Source organism: Scyliorhinus torazame, chromosome 6 (assembly GCF_047496885.1).
Source record: "Scyliorhinus torazame isolate Kashiwa2021f chromosome 6, sScyTor2.1, whole genome shotgun sequence".
In the NCBI taxonomy this organism is placed as follows: Eukaryota; Metazoa; Chordata; class Chondrichthyes; order Carcharhiniformes; family Scyliorhinidae; genus Scyliorhinus; species Scyliorhinus torazame.
Genome location: NC_092712.1, coordinates 101,536,254 through 101,558,352, shown reverse-complemented (window position 1 = coordinate 101,558,352; position 22,099 = coordinate 101,536,254). Strand labels below are relative to the sequence as shown.

Genomic DNA, 22,099 nt, shown 5'->3' with positions numbered 1-22,099 from the left:
CCTTTTATATGAACATACATGTAAACATGCATATTAGGAGCAGGAGTAGGCAAGTCGGCCCTCGCGTTTGCTCTGCCATTCAATAAGATTATGGATGATCTAATTGTAACCGTAACTCCACATTCCCGCCTACCACCAATAATCTTTCCTTATCAATAATCTATCTACCTCTTCCTTGAAAATATTCAAAGAGTCCACCTTTTTGAGAATGAGAGTCACAACACCACTGAGAGAAAAGAAATTCCCCTCACCTCAGTCTTAAACGGACGATGCCTTATTTTTAAACAGTGAACCCTAGTTCTAGATTCTTCCAGAAGGGAAAACAATATTTCCACACCCAACCTGTCAAGACCTCTTAGGTTCTTGCATGGTTTAATCAAGTCACCTCTTACTCTTCTAAACTCCATCGGATACAAGCTTCCCTCATAAGCCAACCCACCCATTGGATCTAAAATTGGCTTAGTGACAGGAGGCAGAGGGTGATGGTCAAAGGCTGTTTTTGTGACTGGAAACCTGTGTCCCGTGCTGGGTTCCTTGCTGTTTGTAGTGTTTGTGATGATCTAGGCGTGGAAGTAGTACGATCAGTACGTTCGCAGATGACATTAAAATTAGTAGTGTGGTAAACAGCAAGGAGGAAAGCCTTAAATTGCAGGATGATTTAGATGTGCTGGTCAAATGGGCAGAACAGTGGCAAATGGAATTTAACCCTGAAAAGTGTGAGGTGGTGCATTTTGGGAGGCCTAACAAGAAGAGGGAATACACACTGAACGATAGGACACTAGAACGTACAGAGGACCAGAGGGATTTTAGGGTACATGTCCATGCGCCAGAAGGCAACAGGACAGGTAGATAAGTTGTTTAAGAAGGCATATGGAAGGGCTGCATGGTGGTGCCGTGGATAGCACTGGGTCTATGGTGCTGAGGACCCGGTTTCGAATCGCGACCTTGAGTCACTGACCATGTGGAGTTTGCACATTCTCCCCGTGTCAGTGTGGGTTTCACCCCCACAACCCAAAGATGTGCAGGTTAGGTGGATTGGCCACGCTAAATTGCCCCTTAATTGGGCAAAAATAAATAATTGGGTACTCTAAATTTATAAAAAAGTAAAAAAAAAGAAGGCATATGCGATAATTGTCTTTATTAACTGAGACACAGAATGTAAGAACAGACAGGTTATGGTGTAATTGTATAAAATACTTGCTATGCCACAAATTGAACACTGTGTCTAGTTCTGGTCACCATATTATATGAAGGATGTGATTGCACTAGAGAGGGTGCAGAGGAGATATACCGGTATGTTGCCTGGGCTGGTGCATTTCAGCTATGAAGAGAGGCTGGCTAGGTGGGCGTTGTTTTCCTTAGAGCAGGGAAGGATGAGGAGGGGCCATGATTGAGGTGTACACAATTATGAGGGACATAGATAGGGTGGATAGGAAGGAACTTCCCCCGAGTAGCGAGATCAATAATCCCAAGAGCCATAGGGTGGCACGGTAACACAGTGGTTAGCACTGTTTCTTCACAGCAGCAGGGACTCCGGTTTGATTCCTGTCATGGGTCACTGTCTGTACGGCGTCTGCACGTTCTCCCCGTGTCTGCGTGGGTTTCCTCCTGGTTCTCATGTTTCCTCCCACAAGTCCTGAAAAGATGTGCTTGTTAGGTGAACTGGACATTCTGAATTCTCCCTCATTGTAGCTGAACAGGCGCCGGACTGTGGTGACCCGGGGATTTTCACAGTAACTTGATTGCAGTGTTAATGTAAGCCTACTTGTGACAATAATAAAGATTATTATTGTTATTATTCAATACGCCATCGCGAATCCCGCCGCAGTCGAGTGGACGAGGAGAATCCTGGCCTTTCTTTTTTGTTGGAATGTTTCCATTCTGTGTATTTTGAAATATCCCCTTAAATGTCTGCCACTTCAACTATATTGACCTTAATCAACCTAATTTGCTAGTTCACTTTAGCTGGTTCACTTTCATGCCCTTAGAATTGCCCTTATTTAAGTTTAAAGTACTAGTCTTACCCCACGCTTCCTTCCCCCAATCATATCCTGGTCACTGCTCTCTGGAGTGCCTTCATTATGAGGTCATTAATTAATAATATCACAAAAACTATCCCAATTAATACTGGGGTAATTAAAATCCCCTACTAGCACTATCCTACTGTTTTTGTCATCCTGCTTAGTCAAAATTAAAAATAACCATTAAATTATTAGGGGTGCAGCAGAATTAGGGAGGCATAAAAGGAAACCTAACAATCCGTGCTATTTGTGTTTCAGATCCCAACATCTTTGGAATATTCAATGAAGACCACAGCAAGTGTGTGGAGGCAAGAAGTGAAACATCTGTGGTAGCAACGGCTTGTAACACTGCTGCGGAATCACAGCAATTTAGATGGGTTTCTGGTAAGAGGCTCATGAACATCAAGTTCAAACTGTGCCTCGGAGTTCCCAGCAAGGTAAACTGGGTTCGGGTAACTCTCTATTCATGCAATGTAACCAGCGATCTGCAGTCATGGGGGTGCAGGAATGACACACTCTTGAGCATCGAGGGAGCCGACCTCTACTTCAACTATGGAAACAGGAAAGAGGAAAATATTATGCTGTACAAAGGATCAGGAACGTGGAGCAGGTGGAAGATTTATGGCACCAAAAATGATCTTTGTTCGATAAAGTATGAAGGTATGGAGAATGATCAAACACCGGGAATTAATAAGTTATTTATTGCATCAATGCATGTACTTCGTGTAACATAGCTTTAAATTGAGGGGAGATAGATATAGGACAGATGTCAGAGGTAGGTTCTTTACTCAGAGAGTAGTAAGGGCGTGGAATGCCCAGCCTGCAACAGTAGTAGACTCGCCAACATTAAGGGCATTTAAATGGATAAACATATGAATGATAATGGAATAGTGTATATGGGTTTTAGATTGGTTTCTCAGGTTGGCGCAACATCGAGGGCCGAAGGGCCTGTACTGCGCTGTAATGTTCTATTGTACTTCCGAAATGTGTGAATGTATATGTCACCGTTTGTTAACTATCTTCGGTATTTTTGTAGTAATTATTGTCTGGCTTGTTAACTGATGTGTTTCAATCCATCTTCAAGTATACACAAAGTTTGACTGGAATTTTATGCCCCACCGGGAGACGGCTGGCAGGTGGGTGGTGGAGGCACCATTCCTTTGCAAACCACCCCCACTAGTATTTTACTCGTGACAGTGCAGGTGCTGTATGGCCTGCCCACCATTAGTCCAAATGAAGCCTTTCAGTGGCCAATTAATAGTCACTTAAGATTCTCCTCCCACCACTGGTATTTTACCAGTGGGTGGGATGGGTGCCCGCACTAGGTGGATATATCAAAATGCTGCAAGGTTATCTGGGTGGGCGGAGCAGGTCACCTTAACCAAACAACTGAAGGGGAACCACAGCATATAGTATTTACAATGTTCGAAACTTGGGACAGCTGATCATGTGAAGGTCAAAGGCTCAGAGTGCACGGGATTCTTCTTGCTCATGGATCACAAAGGCCCGGGTAAATATCTCTGCTTCTCTGCACATGCATCATTGCTTCAGCCCTCATTAAAGTACTAGGGAACTATTATTTGCGAAAGTGTCACAAGAATCATAGTGCACCTTTGTAACCAAATGTGAAATCAAAACTTCCTAATCTTGCATTCCCTACCATTTCCTCAAGGTCCACCCATTGCATCCGCAGCAGGGGTGGAGATAGTCTGCTGACCAGTTATCCCTGTTGCCTTGGATGATCTTGGTGTCCATCCTCTGGAGACCCCCAGTTTCCTTTGGCTGTCCTGCAGTAGGGCTGCTGCTCTTTCTGCAATCACAGAAGACAAAGCTCCCGGGATCACGGGCAAGGGGGATTCCAAAGGGCGAGACACACTTGCATCTCCCTGAGCGGCATCACCTGGGAGACCTTGTCAGGGCACCAAACGGTGACCAGTTGTAACAACACCTGGGGGGGGGGGGTCTCCCCAGGGGGGGGGGGGGGTTGGGTCCCCATCCCCATCCCAAAGGCCATGGAAGGGGGGGTCCCCAAGGCCTTTGGGGGGGGGGGGTGCCCAAGGCCATTGGAGATGCCCGAATAGTCGGGGACATGGTAAGTTGGCACCATGGCACTACTTTGGCACCCAGACATCGTGGCACTGCCCACCTTGCACCATGGCAGTGCCACCCTGGCACTTCATGGGTCCAGTGTCACCGCCTGGGTGCCAGACTTGCAAGTGCCAGGGTGTCCAGGTGCTAGGTTGGCACTGCCAGGGATCGGGCCATGGGGGGGAGGGAGCCTTGCCAGTTAGTGGTGGAGGGGAGGTTCTTGGGGTCCTCCCCAAGTTGGGGCGGTGAGTGGAGCGGGGATCAAAAGAGCAGGAGGGGGCCTGAAAGGGTGGGGGTGGGGGTGATGATCGGGGCTGCTGGACAAAATGTCACCCTGGTCTCCAAGGAGCCTTTCCTGCTGATGAGCTGTTTTCATCTGCCTGAACCCTTTTGCCTGGGGACTATTGGTTAGCCCATGATATATTTTTATTACATTGTACAAGGCCAAACGGGACAAACACTAATTTTGGGTTGGCGAAACTGGGTGCCCTCGCCTCTGTCCCAACATATGGGGGAGGGAGGGGGAGGAGGGTGGGTGGTAGGATATTCTGATTATTAAAATGGTTAACAACACAATTATACAAAAACAAACGGTACAAGCACTGAACTTTTCACTGGAGAGACCAGATACCCTCGCATCTGTGCAGCATAAAGGGGGAGGAGGGAAGGGGCTGGTGGGGAGGGATGGGTGTTGGTGGAGGGGGGGACCAATACGGCACTGCCTGAACTATCTATCGAGGCAAAAAAGAATCCCTCAATTATGATGAGAAACATATCAGCCATGATTGAATGGCAGAGCAGACCGATGGGCCAAATGGCTCCTATGTCTTGTGATCTTATAATGTGACAGATTCCAGAAGTCCCCCAGAGGGGGCGAGGGGCGACACAGTGTTGGGCACAAGTGAGCCTCATGTGCAACCTCCACTCCCAACATCGGGCAGTCGATGGCCTTCTAGCAGTCGCCACACTGAGTGCTGCGGATATCACAGGCCCACCAACTAACCCAGGGCCTGCCTCGATCCTGCCACTAGCATCATCGACAAGAGAGATCTCCTTGGGCTCCTCCCGGGATCCCGGGCCAGAGGGAGGTGGTGGTGCAGATCCCTGCTCCATGCCCGCTGCCCGGTCACCAGAAGGCCCCGGAAACAACTCCAGAAACAGCTCCGGGATGGTGGCGGAGGTGCCTGAAGACAGCAGTTGGGACAGAGGGTTCTCCAAACCATAACCTGCTAAGAAGTAGGGGGTTATAGCAGCCCCCTCCCCAGAGAAATCGAACAGGTCTGGGCTGCTAAATTGCACTGGTCGGAATGGCCCCCCGACGGTCCCGTCTGCCCCCGCAGCACCTTGCTGAGAGGGCAGCGACAGATCTTAGGTTTTCCTCACTATCCCCTCTTTGCTTTTGTGGACAAGGCATGATGATGATGTGAATGAACCTGGAGTGACACCGTTTGTGGGGGAGAGGGTCATTGATGTACCATCAATGACTATGCGACGAATGGTGAATAATTGTGGCTTTATTGTGCTAGATGTTAAGACTCCTGCAGCTGGACCCAAGAATGGGGCAGTGCAGGAGAGCATACACTTTTATACAGAGCCTGCTGGGTGGAGCCAGCAGGCCGGGATTTACTGTGAAGACTGGAGTACAATGGCAGTGTACCATAATACATGTAATGTATGATCAGTGGTTTACCACATTCACCCCCTGTTTAAAAAAAGAGTCCAGCGGTGGTGAAGCGAAGTCACAGGTTGAGTCTGTCGGGGCTTTGACCTTCCTCCGCGATCGCCTCAGCCCCGACTGTGGTGTGGGTGCCAATATGCGTACCTGTGACTCCGGGAGCATGTTGTCCTCTCCTTCTTCACCCAGTAGTGGAGCCGGTGGGGGGACGGGCACTGCCGGGGCGGTGGTGGCGGTGATAGTCGCTGGTGGGGGGGGGGGGGGGGAGAATGGCGCTGGGGCGGGGGTGGCGACTGGAGGGGGAGGAGGCGGTACCAGGTCGGGGGTGGAGGTGATGGTGGATGGGGAACCAGCAGGTGCCAGGTCCCGGAGGGAGACTGTGACCTGCCACCCGTCATGGTGTGCCACGTAAGCGTACTGTGGGTTCGCATGGAGGAAGAAGATTTTTTTGATGAGTGGGTCTGATTTATGACTCCTCACATGCTTCCGGAGGAGGAAGGGCCCAGGAACTGTCAGCCAGGTTGGGAGCGAGACCCCTGAGGTGGACTTCCTGGGGAAGGCAAATACACGTTCGTGAGGGGTCTCATTGGTAGCAGTGCACAGGAGCGACCGGATGGAGTGGAGCACATCGGGGAGGACCTCCTGCCAGCGGGAGACTGGGAGACTCCTAGACCGAAGGGCCAGCAGGACGGCCTTCCGGACAGTCGCGTTCTCCCTCTCCACCTGTCCGTTTCCCCGGGAGTTGTAGCTGGTAGTCCTGCTCGAGGCGATGCCTTTGCTGAGCAGGAACTGACGCAGCTCATCACTCATGAGCGAGGAGCCCCGATTGCTGTGGGTGTAGGTGGGGAAACCGAACAAGGTGAAGAGACTGTGCAGGGCCTTAATGACAGTGGCAGAAGCCATGTCAGGGCATGGGATGGCGAAAGGGAAACTGGAGTACTCATCAATGATGTTGAGGAAGTACACGTTGCAGTCAGTGGAGGGGAGGGCCCTTTGAAATCGATGCTGAGGTGCTCAAAGGGGCGGGAGGCCTTCGCCAGATGTGCTCTGTCTGGCCGGTAGAAGTGCGGTTTGACTCCGCGCAGACCTGGCAGTCCCTGGTCACGGTCCTGACCTCCTCGATGGAGTAAGGCAGGTTGCGGGCCTTGATAAAGTGGAAGAACCGGGTGACAGAGGTCATTGTGGAGGCCCCGAAGTCGGTCTACTTGTGCGCTGGCACATGTACCACGGGACAGGGCATCTAGGGGCTCATTGAGCTTCCCAGGGCGATACAAGATCTCATAGTTAAAGGTGGAGAGTTCAATCCTCCACCTCAAGATCTTGTCGTTCTTAATCTTGCCCCGCTGTGTGTTACCAAACATGAAGGCAGCCGACTGTTGGTCAGTGAGGAGAATGAATCGCCTGCCGGCCAGGTAATGCCTCCAATGTCGCACAGCTTCCACAATGGCTTGGGCTTCCTTTTTGACAGAGGAGTGCTGATTTTTGGGGGCATGGAGGGTACGGGAGAAGAAAACCACGGGTCTGCCCGCCTGGTTGAGGGTGGTGGCCAGAGCCACGTCCGATGCATCGCTCTCCATCTGAAATGGGAGGGACTCGTCGACTGCATGCATTGTGGCTTTGGCATCGTGGCTTTGGCAAAGACCGCCTTGATGTGTTTGAAGGCCCGACGGGCCTCAGCCGTCAGGGGGAAAATGGTGGACTTGATGAGTGGGCGGGCCTTGTCTGCATAATTAGGGACCCACTGGGCATAATATGAGAAGAAACCCAGGCATCGTTTCAGAGCCTTGGGACAATGAGGAGGGGAAGATCCAGGAGGAGGCGCATGCAGTCGGGGTCAGCCCCTGGGACTCCATTTTCCATAACGTAGCCAAGAATGGCTAGGCGGGTTGTGCGGAAAACGCATTTCTCCTTATTACAGGTAAGGTTAAGGAGTTTAGCGGTGTGGAGGAATTTCTGGAGCTTTGCGTCGTGGTCCTGCTGGTCGTGGCTGCAGATGGTAACGTTATCCAGATACGGGAACGTGGCCCGCAACCCATACTGGGCAAACATACGGTCCATCTCTCGCTGGAAGACCGAGACCCCATTGGTGATACTGAAGGGAACTCTAAGGAAATGGTAGAGGCGGCCATCTGCTTTGAATGCAGTGTATTGGCGGTCCTCCGGGCGGATGGGGAGCTGGTGGTACGCGGATTTCAATTCAACGGTGGAGAAGACTCGATACTGTACAATCTGGTTGACAGATATGCGGGGAAGTGGGTACGCATCGAGCTGCATGTACCGGTTGATCGTCTGACTGTAGTCGATGACCATCCGGTGCGTTACCCCAGTTTTAACGACCACCACTTGAGCTCTCCAGCGGCTGTTACTGGCCTCAATGACCCCTTCCCACAGAAGTCGTTGGACCTCTGACCTGATAAAGGCCCTGTCCTGGGCACTGTACCGTCTGCTCCTCGTGGCGGCGGGCTTACAGTCCGGGGTGAGGTTCGCGAAGAGCGAGGGTGGATCGACCTTAAGGGTCGTGAGGCCACAGACAGTGAGGGGGGGCAGGGGTCCGCCGAACTTTAGGGTAAGGCTCTGGAGGTGGCACTGGAAATCGAGACCTAGTAACAGGGCAGCGCAGAGATGGGGGAGGACGTAGAGTCTGAAGTTACTGTACTCTACGTCCTGTAACAAGAGGGCCGCGACGCAGTACCCCCGGATCTGTACAGAATGGGATCCGGAGGCCAAGGAAATTTTCTGGGTCACGGGGAGAACCGGGAGGGAGCAGCGCCTTACTGTAGCTGGGTGTATGAAATTCTCCGTGCTCCCGGAGTCGAAGAGGCAGGTCATCTCGTGCCCGTTGATCCGTACGGTCGTTGTAGCGGTCACGAGGCCGAGACTGGTCGAGGGTGATGGAGGCAAGCTGCGAAAGGTGGTGGGAGGGCCGATCGGCAGTGGCGGAGGTGGGAGGGCCGATCGGCAGTGGCGGAGGTATCGGCGGCCAGCGTACAGCCAGGAGAGCAGGGGTCCTGGGGTGCGTTCCAAGATGGCGCCAAAGATGGCGACGCCCACTGGGCGCATATGGTGGGCAAAATCCAAGATGGCAGCACACAGGGGCAGCACGTGGTTGGCGGCAGCGAAGATGGCGGCGCCCCTGGATCGCACATGGGGGATGTTGCGGTAGCGATGCTGGGCCTAGAAACGGCAGCGACCGATTGGGCCTGGCAAGCAGTGACGAAGTGGCTCTTCTTGCCACACCCATTGCAGGTCGCACTCCGTGCTGGGCAGCATTGTCTGGGGTGCTTGTTCTGGCCACAAAAGTAGCATTATGGGCCTCCGGAGGTAGCTGGCTGCCGCCCGGCGCAGGCGTGCGGTGCACCCGGGTCGGATGATGGTGGGGCCCATGACGCCCACAGGGGTGCCGCGCGGTCGGAGGTGTAGGACTCCAAGTTGCAGGAGGCCACCTCTAAGGAGTTTGCAACAGTACTGTCCTCTGTGAGGCTGAGTGTACCCCTTCTAATCAGCACTGGCGGACGTAGTGTCATGTGAGAGTACCTTTAAGAAATGGATGTTTAAGCAATGTAACTTTAAGAAATGGAGCTGATCATATTACTGAAGTGATGTCAGAGGGTGGGGGGAGCTGAGCTCACTTCTACTTTTTTGAGTTTCCGTTTGAGAGAGCAGCTTGGGAGTGTCTGTGTTTTGCTGTGAGCTGCAGGAAGAAACACAGAGCTGGTCTGTTGAATTCTGCAATCCAAAGACTATAAATATATTGAATGTAACCTAATGTGCTCCTATTTTTGAAGGTTCGAAGTCTTTTGGATGTTTAAAAGGAACAGTTTGAAGGATTATTTAGTGTCTTTTGGGGTTATCTTTGAAGTATTGGGTGTTAAGATACTCAATGGTTGTTTGAAAAAGGTTAACTTGAGTTGATAGAATAAACATTGTTTGTTTTAAAAAACACTTGTCCATTTATGCTGTATCACACCTGTAGAGTGCGCCGTGTGCTCCCCACACCACAATCTATTAAAAGTTGTGGATCAGTTGAACTCCATGCTACATCTTGGGGGTTCTCTAAACTCTGACCCATAACAGTAGTTGGACTTAATGCCCGTGACATAGGCGTCCCTGATCAGCAGCTCCGTGTGTTGGACTGCCGACACCGCCTGGCAACTACCGTTTCTGCAAAGTATCCGCAAGGTACGCAGGAAATCGACCGGAGACTCTCCCGGGAGTTGACGCCTCGTGGCCAGGAGGTGCCTGGCGAACACCTGATTTACAGTCCTGATATACTGTCCTTTCAGTAGTTCTATCACCTCCGTGTAGGTCGGAGCGTCCCGAATGAGGAGGAAGACTTGTGGGCTCACCTGTGCGTAGAGTAGTTGGAGCTTCTGTGAGTCTGAGATGGCTTCAGTGGATGCTCCGAGATATCCTTCAAAGCAGGCTAACCAGTGCTCGAAAGTCACTGTGGCGTCGGCTGCGTGAGGGTTCAGCTCCAGGCGATCCGGCTTGAGAAAGACGTTCATCTTCAAAATTCTAGCACAATAAATTGATATACCATCAATGACCACGAGGCGAATGGTGAACTATTGTGGCTTTATTGTGCTAGATGTAAAGCCTCCTGTAGCTGGACCCAAGAATGGGGGCAGTGCAGGAGAGCGTACACTTTTATACAGAGCCTGCTGGGTGGATCCAGAAGGCGGGGATTTACTGTAATGACTGTAGTACAATGGCAGTGTACCGTAATACATGTAATGTATGATCAGTGGTTTACCACAGTCACGCACTTGGGAGACCACTTGGGCTCCCCTCCCCCCGGAGTTGTCTCCTCATTCCTCAATGCTCCTCCCCCGAGTTTCCAGCTGGGACAGAGCACCCTCTGAGTAGAGGTTGCGCACCTCACCGGCGCCACCCACGGGGGCCTGAGCAGAAATGTCGCCGGGCCCGGCATCCGATGACTAAAACCGGGCTGGGGTTGTTGCTGGATGATGGTGGCTGAGGCATAACGCCTGCACCCGAGCCAGTAGCCAGGGGCACTGGGTCAGAGAGATCCAAACCTGACTGCTGTCGTCTTCTGCGCCTTCCGGTCATGCGGATGCTCCCTCACCTCCACGCCGGCAGCCGAGGTGTCAGTGGGCGCCGGCATGGCTCTCACCAACGGGGGGTGTTAGTTGCAAGGCCAGTGGAAGGAGAGGGTGCGGCGGCACCAGCTGCGGATGCCTTGGTGGGTACAGCAATTGTTTCTAATATGCCCCACCTTCTTGCAGACGTGACACTGCACACCACCAGAAGACACAGTGAGTTTTATCCCGAAAAAGGATCTCAAAAGCCCCTTCCATGACCTCCTCCCGGGCCAGGCAAACAAAGACCTGGCACGGAAGGAGAAAACATGTGAGGGTGGCGTCTCTGAGACCGTGCGGGAGTGGTACCACTCCGGACCGTCCCTCCCCCAGTAGATGGAGTTGGGGGATGAGGAGCTCCGTGGGAATAAAACGCGGGACATTAGAGAGAATAACTCTGTCGGCAGTGGCTTCCAGCAGGTCCACTGCCAGGCAGATCCCGCCCACAAAGAGCTTCTTTTCCAGTGCCAGGTGGACCGCCCACTCAGCTCTCAGAAAGAGGACAGTCTTGCCATACACCTTCGAGGCTGCAACAATGGCCGAGAACTTTGGCCATAGCACAGGCGCAGGCCTCAATTGACATGGGGTGAAGCGTTATGCCCACCCCGAGTTTGTGTCATGAGACGAAATGGTGACGGACCTTGGGAGCAGTGGGGAGAGTGGAGGCCACCAGTCCCACATAGGTAGTTTTAGAGGGCCCCGCCACCGGCGTAGATGGCATTGCCACCGTCCCGGTCAGTGGTGGATGATAGGGGAGAAGGGGGATGGATGGAGAGAGTAATTGAAGGGGGGGGGAAATGAGGTGGGAGGGAAGGCACAGGAGAATGGGGCACAGGGGGATGGACCGGTGTCCCAAATATAAGCAGGAAGGTGAGGCAGAAAAGGACAGGCCGGTGCCGCAAACACGATGGGGAAAGGCTAGTGGGCTGGTCTCCCAAAAGGTCTTCGATTCAGCAGTGGGTGGGGAATAGGGGACGGGATTCTCCGCCGGCGGGAGTCTCCGTTTTGCCGGCGCCCGGGGGTTTCCCGACGGCGTGGGGCTGCCCCACAATGGGAAACCCCATTGACCGGCCGGTGTAACGGAGCATCCCGCCGGCGGGGCGAGGCAGAAATGTGGTGCAGCGGGGTGGAGAATCCAGCCCCTGCTCGTCAGCCCAGCAGGGGCCCAGCAAAACAGTCCACCGATGTTAACCCATCTCAGCGCAATCAGCAGATGAAAAAGAAATAAAGTCCAGATGCACCAACCTTCCTTTCCCCTTCATTCCATTCCAAGTGCTACAGCAACCTCCTGTTTGCTGGGGGGCCTCAGGCCATAGGACCCTGCAGATAAAACGAGAAGCAACCAGTCCCAGCCACTCCTCCCCTCCTTCTGCTGCAGGCTGTGGAAATGCAGGAAGGCAGGCAGGAAGTGCGTAAATCCAGTACCAGGCTGGAGCTCAGTCCAGGCCAAACCTTCAACTGCAACGATTTATTTCCCTCTCTTGCAGCTCCCCATAGCAGTCACTCAGCTTCAAATAAAAAAGGCAGCAGTAAATCTCTCCATTTGTCCGTTTTCCAGGCTGTATGGAACAGCAGCTTGCAAAGTTCAAAAAACACAGTTCAGGAGCTCACAGGACATATTCACTCTTGGAGTATGAGCTTCCCCAATGAAGGGGACAGGGCAATCATTCGCAGTTGCACCTGTATAAATAGAGCTGACCAGTGCGGTACTGGCTAGTGAAGGAAGCAGTGGTGAACGACTGCTGCTGTGTACATATTGTTGTCAATAAAGTTACTTTCCGTTTGACTTTACAAACTTGTGCTAGATTCTTCGTGGCCCTCGCATGAGCTTAAGCTTGCCAGCAGGAAAACCCTCTTAAGTGGGGGAGAAACACCCTGAGGCCAAAATAAACGGCAAAGTGCCGTTGGAAAGCTTGATGTTTCTCTGCGCTGCAGCTGCTAACAAACCCCGTTAAATGCCCCGTTGAGCAGACTTTAACTTGAGTCCGCTGAATCATGCCCGTAATTTCATCTTGAATTATGAATTCCCCCTCTCTATCTCGAATTAAACTTTTGTTCTCTTGTTCCTAGATGCCTGCAGCGAGAGGCAATTATACTGATTGATTATATAACTTTTATAATTATCGTATGATCGACAATAGTCAAAATGAGGAATAGATTTTGAAATGCACCCTGGGCTGCTTCCGAGATATAGAACATAGAACATAGAACAATACAGCGCAGTACAGGCCCTTCGGCCCACGATGTTGCACCGAAACAAAAGCCATCTAACCTACACTATACCATTATCATCCATATGTTTATCCAATAAACTTTTAAATGCCCTCAATGTTGGCGAGTTCACTACTGTAGCAGGTAGGGCATTCCACGGCCTCACTACTCTTTGCGTAAAGAACCTACCTCTGACCTCTGTCCTATATCTATTACCCCTCAGTTTAAAGTTATGTCCCCTCGTGCCAGCCATATCCATCCGCGGGAGAAGGCTCTCACTGTCCACCCTATCCAACCCCCTGATCATTTTGTATGCCTCTATTAAGTCTCCTCTTAACCTTCTTCTCTCCAACGAAAACAACCTCAAGTCCATCAGCCTTTCCTCATAAGATTTTCCCTCCATACCAGGCAACATCCTGGTAAATCTCCTCTGCACCCGTTCCAAAGCCTCCACGTCCTTCCTATAATGCGGTGACCAGAACTGTACGCAATACTCCAAATGCGGCCGTACCAGAGTTCTGTACAGCTGCAACATGACCTCCTGACTCCGGAACTCAATCCCTCTACCAATAAAGGCCAACACTCCATAGGCCTTCTTCACCACCCTATCAACCTGGGTGGCAACTTTCAGGGATCTATGTACATGGACACCTAGATCCCTCTGCTAATCCACACTTTCAAGAACTTTTCCATTAGCCAAATATTCCACATTCCTGTTTTTCCTTCCAAAGTGAATCACCTCACACTTCTCTCCATTAAACTCAATTTGCCACCTCTCAGCCCAGCACTGCAGCCAACAGGCAAATAAGCATGCTGGGAAATGAGGAGCGATAAATAACTGACATGAAGGCTGGAAAACAATTTGGAAATTGTGGCTATAACACAGTTTGATTCAACTTAAAATAGCAAATGACCATGAATTGGATGCTAGTATTGAAAAGAGCTAAATTCAGTGGGATTAGAATAAATTGACCCAAAGAAGGAAAGTTAGCAAATGTCAGCAGTGAATAAGTCATTAGTGAGTTTGATGATGGGATGGAAATCCCCGGGCGGGATTCTCCGTTTTGCCGGCGCCCGGGGGTTTCCCGACGGTGTGGGGCTGCCCCACAATGGGAAACCACATTGACTGGCCGGCGGAACGGAGAATCCGGCCGGCAGGTTGGGGCAGAAAAGTGGTGGGCGGAGAATCCAGCCTCACATGTCCACATTTTCTGATGTAAATCTACAATGAAAGGCAGCATTGGAAGAAGTGTAGGTAGAAGTATCTAATTGCAAAGAAATTGGCCAGAACTCTCCGACATTGCCTGTGGTGGGAGTCTCCGGTGGATGGAGTTTTGGCTGAATGGCAAATTCTCGCTGGCATCAGTGGCAGGGTGTACAAGACCTGGAAAATAATGATAGTTTAGTGAATGGACAAAACGATGGCACACAATTTCAGTGCAAATGTGAAGTCAATCATCTTTAAATGATAGAGAATAGCATAGGGTGCTTTCTAAATTGTGAAAAAGCTGGAAATAGTGGAGGTCCAAAGAGACTGGGGAGTCCAGGTTACAAAAAATACACATGGTGGGATTCATCGTTCCCCGACTGCGATTTTGTAATCGCCGATTGGGCAGAGAATCCCTTCTGGCGGCCAAATCGGGGGGGGGGGGGCAGTTTGAAGCTGGTTTTCTATCTCTGTCCCCTCCGAAATGGCGTCATCGCGTTACACGGCGGACGCTTTTGGACCGCCGTTGGCGTGTATCCTGAAGGCCCTCCACCGATGCTCCGCCCCCAATGGGCTGAGTTCTTGACCACACTTGACGTGTTGTCTCAGCCATGCGGGAACCCGGGGTGGTGGCTGCGGACTGTGCACAGCGCCGCCACAGTCGGGCGGCAGCCGTGCTGCTCGCCGCGGGGGGGGGGGTGCTTCCGCGGGGACTGATGGGGTGTGGCCAGGTGGTTGCCAGGGGATGGGCAGGGAGACATTATCTGGCAGGTCGGGTGTCCGCACGGCCGGCGCCATGTTTTACGGCCCACCCGCTGCAGGTCATTGCCGTGCGCCACGGACCCGGCCATTCTCCAGGTGTTTATATCGTGGGAGCCGGGAGTTTTACTCGGTCAGCTGCTAGCCCCTCACCAGTCGCAGGATTGGTGAAGGGTTGGCGCCGATTTTACCGTCGTAAAACGCTACAGTTCCCACGCTGGCGTCAGCACTTGGCCTCCAAAAAAGGTGATTCCAGCCCACATTCTTTCATGGGACGTGTGCTTCGCTGGCTAGGCCAGCACTTGTTGCCCATTCCTAATGGCCTTTGAACTGAATGGCTTGCTGGGCCACTTCAGAGGGCAGTTAACATACAACTGGAGTCACACGGAGGCCAGATCAGGTAAAGATAGCAGATTTCCATCCCTAAAGGGCATTAGTGCATCAGGTGGGTTTTTCCAACAATCAACAATGGTTTAGTCCAAATTTCTTTTTATTGAATTCAAATTACATCCATCTGCCACGGTGGGATTTGAAACTGGGTCACACAGTAGAAGACCGGATTACTAGACCAGCGGCAATACCACTACACTACCACTTCCCCACTAAGTAGTCTGATCATTGTAATGTCATGAACCAGTGGAGAAATTAATCAAAACATCGACTGGAATGCTGGCCTATATACCTAGAGAAATAAACACAAGGCGGTATAAGTCATGCTTCAGCCAAACAATGCTGTGTTAGGTAACACTTGGAGCACTTTGAGCAGATCTGGGCACCACACCTTGAGAAGGATAAATTGCCCTTCATCAAAATGCACAATATATTTACTAGACTGATACCTGGACTTCAAGCACTACACTATAAGTAGGATGTAATAAGCCAGCACGTATTCCCTGCAAGTTAGAAGAATAAGGGGTGATTTGACTTGAGTTAAAGATAATTAAGGGGAAGGACGGCATGTGGCACAGTGGTTAACACTGGGACTGCGGCGCTGAGGACCCTGGTTCGAGTCCTGGCCCGGGGTCACTGTCTGTGTGGAGTTTGCACGTTCTCCCCATGTCTGCGTGGGTTTCACTGCCACAATCCGAAGATGTGCAGGTTAGGTGGATTGGCCACATAAATTGCCCCTTAATTGGAAAAAAAAAATTGGCTACTCTAAAATTTAAAGAAAAGATAATTAAGGGGAACAGTGTTTTGTTTTGTCAACCCTATTTTCACTAGTTGGGATGTATGGGACCAGGATCAGAGTAAATAAATTAGAGCCAGACCATTCAGGAGTGAAATTAGGAAACAATTCTTTCTGTAAAGGGTTGTAGAAATATGGACCTCCTCACAAACAACAACTCGTGCTTGATGAACTGTTAATTTTAAAACTGATACAATGGATGTTGTTATTCAAAGATATTAATGTACATAGGGAAAAGGCAGGTATAGAAAATTAAACTGCAGATTAATCATGATCTCATTGAAAGGCAGAATAGATTCAAAGTTCTACTCACGTTCCTAGCTGTGGAAAATGTTCAAAATGTGAGGTGGCAGACTATATGTTAGAATATGCTCTAACAGGGCCAAAGGAGTACATCAATGAACGGAGCTCTGTAGATAAACAAAACCTGACCCTTGAAGAAAAGACATATCATTGTGGCAGCATGATGGCTCAGTCATTAGCACTGCTGCCTCACAGCGCCAGGGACCTGGGCTCAGTTCCGATTTTGGGTGACTGTCTGCGTGGAGTTTGCACATTCTCCCTGTGTCTGCGTGGGTTTCCCCCGGGTGCTCTGGTTTCTTCCCACAGTCAAACAATGTGCAGGTTAGGTGAATTGGACATGATAAATTGCCCCTAAGTTTCCAAAGGTTAGCTAGGGATAGGGTGGGAGATTGGCTGAGGTAGGGTTCTCTTTCGAAGGGTCGGTGCAGACCCGATGGGCCAAATCGCCTCCTTCTGCATTATTGGGGTTTGATTCCATGATTCTATACATGTTAGAGCTAATAATATTAAAATGAATTAATATTGTGGGCATATGTAAAAAAAAAAATAGGCCAAAATAGAAAGTGTAAAAGGAAGTAATCAGAATGTATGTAATGATGCACTTTCACAGACTTCATTTGTGAATACAGGGAGAATTTATTATTATGAAAACAGCAACTTCATGGCTTTACCTAACTCCATACATGTATCCTGCCTAAGAGGGCTCCACCTCCTGCGGCGATTACCTACTGAGTCCCTGTTGGTCCCCTAAGTCAGGTGACCCTTACTCTGCTGTGTTGCCTTAAAGTGAGAATCACCGCAATATGAAAATTAAAAAGTATAAGTAAAAGGACTGAGGGCCAGTAATGAATGTCTGGAACTAATTAAGGAAATGAGAAGGTAAGTATATGAGAAAAGGTAATGGACCAATTATTTGAGATAACTGTACAAAGAAATTAGCTCTGAAAAATTAGAACTCAAGATGGGTAAATCCTTGATGTCATGTACCCTACTCATGAAAGAAAACCCAGGGAAGAGATACTAGAGGTGCTGACCACAACACTTCCTCTTTGAAAATACAATTTGTGCCATAGCAATGGAGAGTGTACAGTGTAACATACTTGGTCAAGAAGAGAGAGAAGGATAAATTGGGTAACTGTGCACCAGTAAGTCATGCTTGACAATCTAATGGCCTTTAAAGTCACATTTTTTGACATAGCAGTTCTTAGGAATCCTGTTTCTCTTTCAGATTTATTTACAATATTTGGAAATTCAAATGGACAACCATGTGTAATTCCTTTCAAGTACGATGGGGTGTGGTATACAGACTGTACTGCTGTGGGCAGATCTGATGCCTTGCTTTGGTGTGCAACTACTTCAGACTATACTGATGCCATGTGGGGACTTTGCCCAATGAAATGTAAGTATGTCAAAATATTGTCTCGAATTCCATAACTGCATTACTTTAAATTCTCTGAAGAAGGCAGGAGCATTTCAAGAATCGGTTGCAGACAATCTCTGACCCAATTTAAAAACAAAACTTGTTTGATAAATGTCTTTGCGTCATTTTTCATCCCCACCATTTTAGGCAGGGCGCAATGGATTTTCCTTTGAAAATTCTACAGTGTGTTTTGAGTTTGTAAGAAGAATAGGAACAATGGAGAGATGTTGGCCAAGATGCACTGGAAATATATACTCCTGCTGGTGGACTGGCACCACAATATACAGGCAAAGGCATAAGTACATTCATCAAAGGAGTAGTGTCTCCTTCTGAAACCTGACTTACAAGTCACCTTGCACATTTGTGAAGCTCGCAATAGTCCTGAACGTTAATGTTATATCATGCACTCCCATCACTGAGGTATAATCTGAGATAAGAATCAATCTGGGGTAGTATCACCTACATCATACACTAGCATCAAAGTGAAGCACGTATGCAAGTGGCACTGCACATACATAAAACATAGGATGGAATCATGGCGGGTGGGGGAGCAAGACTTGGTGTGTCGCCAAAAGTCAGTTTCCCAATGCCGGGAAATACGTTTAGATTCATGTTCTCCCGGGCTTCATGGTGGCTTAAAGATGGGTTGAGTGTTCCGCGGAGCTATGTCAAGAACCCTATTTGCATTTCATGAATGCTCATCAAAAGGCCAACACAATGGAATCTTGCTCCCTGCAATTCAAGCACCCGCCAGCGGGAATTTGGATCATGTTTCACGGCTATATATAAGTGGTGTTCACCTGGCGAGGTTGACTTCTTCCCGGACTTGAGGAGACATTCACCTTCCTTCCACACTTCAAGATTTGTTACAGCATACAGTTACCAGGATGGAAAAGTTTCAGGAATGTCCTCAAAGCCTCCCTCAAAAAAATGCAACACCAACATGTGAGAATCTGTTGCTTGAGACTGCCCAAGCTGGAGAAGAAGGATCCATGAAGGTGCAAACCATTTCAAACTTCTCCAACAGGCCTAGGTGGAGATCAAGTGCAAACAGCAGAAGGTTTGTACCAAAATATGAACATCCCACCAATCCAGTACATCAAACACTACCTGTCCCACCTGTAGCACAGTGTGCGAATCCAGCACTGGACCAGAAGACATAGGAGCAGAATTAGGCCATTCGCCCATCGAGTCTGCTCTGCCATTCAATCATGGCTGATATTCTCTCATCCCCATTCTCCTGCCTTCTCCCCATAACCCCTGATCCCCTTATTAATCAAGAACCTATCTATCACTGTTTTAAACACACTCAGTGAATTGGCCTCCACAGCCTTCTGCGGCAAAGAGTTCCACAGATTCACCACCCTCTGGCTGAAGAAATTCCTCCTCATTTCTGTTTTATAGAATAGTCCCTTTAGTCTGAGATGGTGTCTTCTGGTTCTAGTTTTTCCTACAAGTAGAAACATCTTCTCCATGTCCACTCTATCCAGGCCTCGCAGTATCTTGTAAGTTTCAATAAGATCCCCCGTGATCCTTCTAAACTCCAACGGGTACAGACCCAGAGTCCTCAAACGTTCCTCATATGACAAGTTCTTCATTCCAGGGATCATTCTTGTGAACCTCCTCTGGAGCCTTTCCAAGGCTAGCACATCCTTCCTTAGATACGTGGCCCAAAACTGCTCACAATACTCCAAATGGGGTCTGACCAGAGCCCTATACAGCCTCAGAAGTTCATCCCAGGTCTTGTATTCTAGCCCTCTGGATATGAATACTAACATTGCATTCGCTTTCTTAACTGCCGACTGAACCTGCACATTAACCTTAAAAGAATCATGAACAAGGACTCCCAAGTCCCTTTGTGCTTCTGCTTTCCGAAGTATTTCCCCATTTAGAAAATAGTCTATGCCTAAATTCCTCCTTCCAAAGTGCATAACCTCACACTTTTCCACATTGTATTTCATTTGCCACTTCATTGTCCACTCTCCTAGCTTGTCCAAGTCCTTCTGCAGTCCCCTTGCTTCCTCAATGCTACCTGTCCCTCTACAGATCTTTGTATCCTCTGCAAACCTAGCAACAGTGCCTTCAGTTCCTTCTTCCAAATCATCAATGTATATTGTGAAAGGTTGTGGTCCCAGCACAGACCCCTGAGGCACACCACTCATCACCGGTTGCCTTCCTGAAAAAGACCCCTTTATCCCCATTCTCTGCCTTCTGCCAGTAAGCCAATTCTCTATCCATGCCAGGATCTTACCCTGAACACCATGAGCTCTTAACTTATTCAACAGTCTCCTATGCGGCACCTTGTCAAAGGCCTTCTGGAAATCTAAATAAATCACGTCCACTGGTTCTCCCTTGTCTAACTTCCTTGTTACCTCCTCAAAGAACTCTTAACAGATTTGTCAGACGCGAATTCCCTTTGACAAAGCCATGCTGACTCAGTCCTATTTTACCATGCATTTCCAAGTACTTCGCGATCTCATCTTTAATAACAGACTCTAAAATCTTACCAATTGGAGAAACATATGGTAAGATGACCAAAGGTTTGGTTAATAACGTAGCTTTTAAGAAATATCTTGAAGGAGGAATGTGAAAGAGACAGGCAGAGATATAGAGAGGCACTTAAGCTGTTCCTAAAGAATTATATTCCTTAATTCTGTATCAATTCTCACCACCTCTTGTATCTAGATAACATTTTAACCAATTTGCCCCACATACAGTTGAATTGCAACCATCTAGTATTGCAGAGTTAAAATGAATCTTCAGCAGGACTAAAGCTCCTTGTGGCTCGCATAATGTGTTCAAACTCATGATCTTCATTCCCCTTCTCACAATTTGCTTTGTCATATGAGTTCTGTGGACCCTGCCTCTTTGCCTTGGACTGTTCACTGCATGATATTTTGGGTTACATACCTATTAACTGATCCATGAGAATTCCTGTGATTCATTCACTATTATTGCTGCTACAATTTTGTCTTCCGTTGTATTAGCTGTTTTAGGCTGCTTTTGGGGAGATTGTGAATATTAGATAATCAATTGTGTAAAAATGCAAATTACAGATTCTAATGTGTGTGGCTGTGGGGGTATTGGCGGTGGGGGATGGGCTGAGCCTGCAAAACCCCAGATATAGTCCCATTGCCTGATTGGAACAGCAATATTTATTTGTGTACCCAGCCCATCCTGATAAGAACTCAAAATGCATTCATATTGATATGGGTGCCCATCACTGCCATGTGAGTGAGGTGATCTCTCCTGACCCAAATACTCTGGAGAAGTCAGCAATAATCACTAGCACCAGCTCAGGTGCCCTTGCATTGTTGGAGTGGGCACATGCAAATGCAGGGCCATTGTGTCCAATTTTGTGGGCCTTGCTTTTACCAGTATTTTCACCAGTCAGTGAATGACCAATTAAATTTAAGATCATCACAAAAAAGAACAAAGGAGAAATCATTCTTGCAGAAGTTTGTTGGGAGATGGCTTGAACTAATGGTGGATATTTAAAACAATTGAAGAGAAAAATATGAAAAGGGTATGAGGAAAGAATTGTGAGTAACACTTTGAGAGATCAGGAAGATACAATGGGCTGTATGGCCTCCAGTTGTGTGGTAAAATTCCAATAATTTTATGTCTCTATGTGTATTTTACTTAAGCTTATCTGATCAAATACTTCAGCTGTTATTTCCTGTTTTCTTATGTCGACGATGATAGCTTCAATAAATAGAATTTAAAGTTAAAATGCGATGCCTTATCATTGCTTACCAGCAGGCAGAGTGCTCCACGTTTCATTGAAGCTCCTTTCACTGGCACATTAGATATTGCCTAACATTGTCTTAGGTGCCATTCTCAATCTGACTAAATCTCAACCATAGCTATGAATCAGCATGTAAGTAAATTGCTGACACAGAAGGTTTTGTGCATGTAAGTACGTTTTCATTATAAATGAAATGAAGCCTAAGGAAATGTTGACATATAAGCAGTGAATTTGATCACTCTTTTGGGGCCTCAGCTCACCTCCCATTTGGATTTATTAGTGAGATTAACGCAGTTTATAGCTACGAGCAGCTCATGGTGTTTTATTGCTCAGAGATGGATACATAATTCTAACCCAGAAATTATTCTTGACTGTCATGATA

The 22,099-nt window shown here is 48.8% G+C and overlaps 1 protein-coding gene and 1 long non-coding RNA gene across 2 annotated transcripts in view; one reads left to right on the top strand and one right to left on the bottom strand.

The window, feature by feature from the left end:
* Window positions 1–22,099, top strand: part of mrc1a (mannose receptor, C type 1a) — a 245,320-nt gene that overhangs the window by 4,330 nt on the left and 218,891 nt on the right. Inside the window, exons 2-3 of the mRNA XM_072508574.1 lie at window positions 2,280–2,681; window positions 17,778–17,948. Of these exons, the coding sequence (XP_072364675.1) occupies window positions 2,280–2,681; window positions 17,778–17,948 (573 nt within the window). The remainder of the gene's footprint in view (window positions 1–2,279; window positions 2,682–17,777; window positions 17,949–22,099) is intronic.
* LOC140424917 (uncharacterized) lies at window positions 1,143–12,529 on the bottom strand. Its single transcript, XR_011947728.1, has 3 exons — window positions 12,129–12,529; window positions 10,131–10,299; window positions 1,143–1,761 (listed from the first exon to the last, which is right to left on the bottom strand). It is a non-coding gene; the product is annotated as an uncharacterized lncRNA (long non-coding RNA).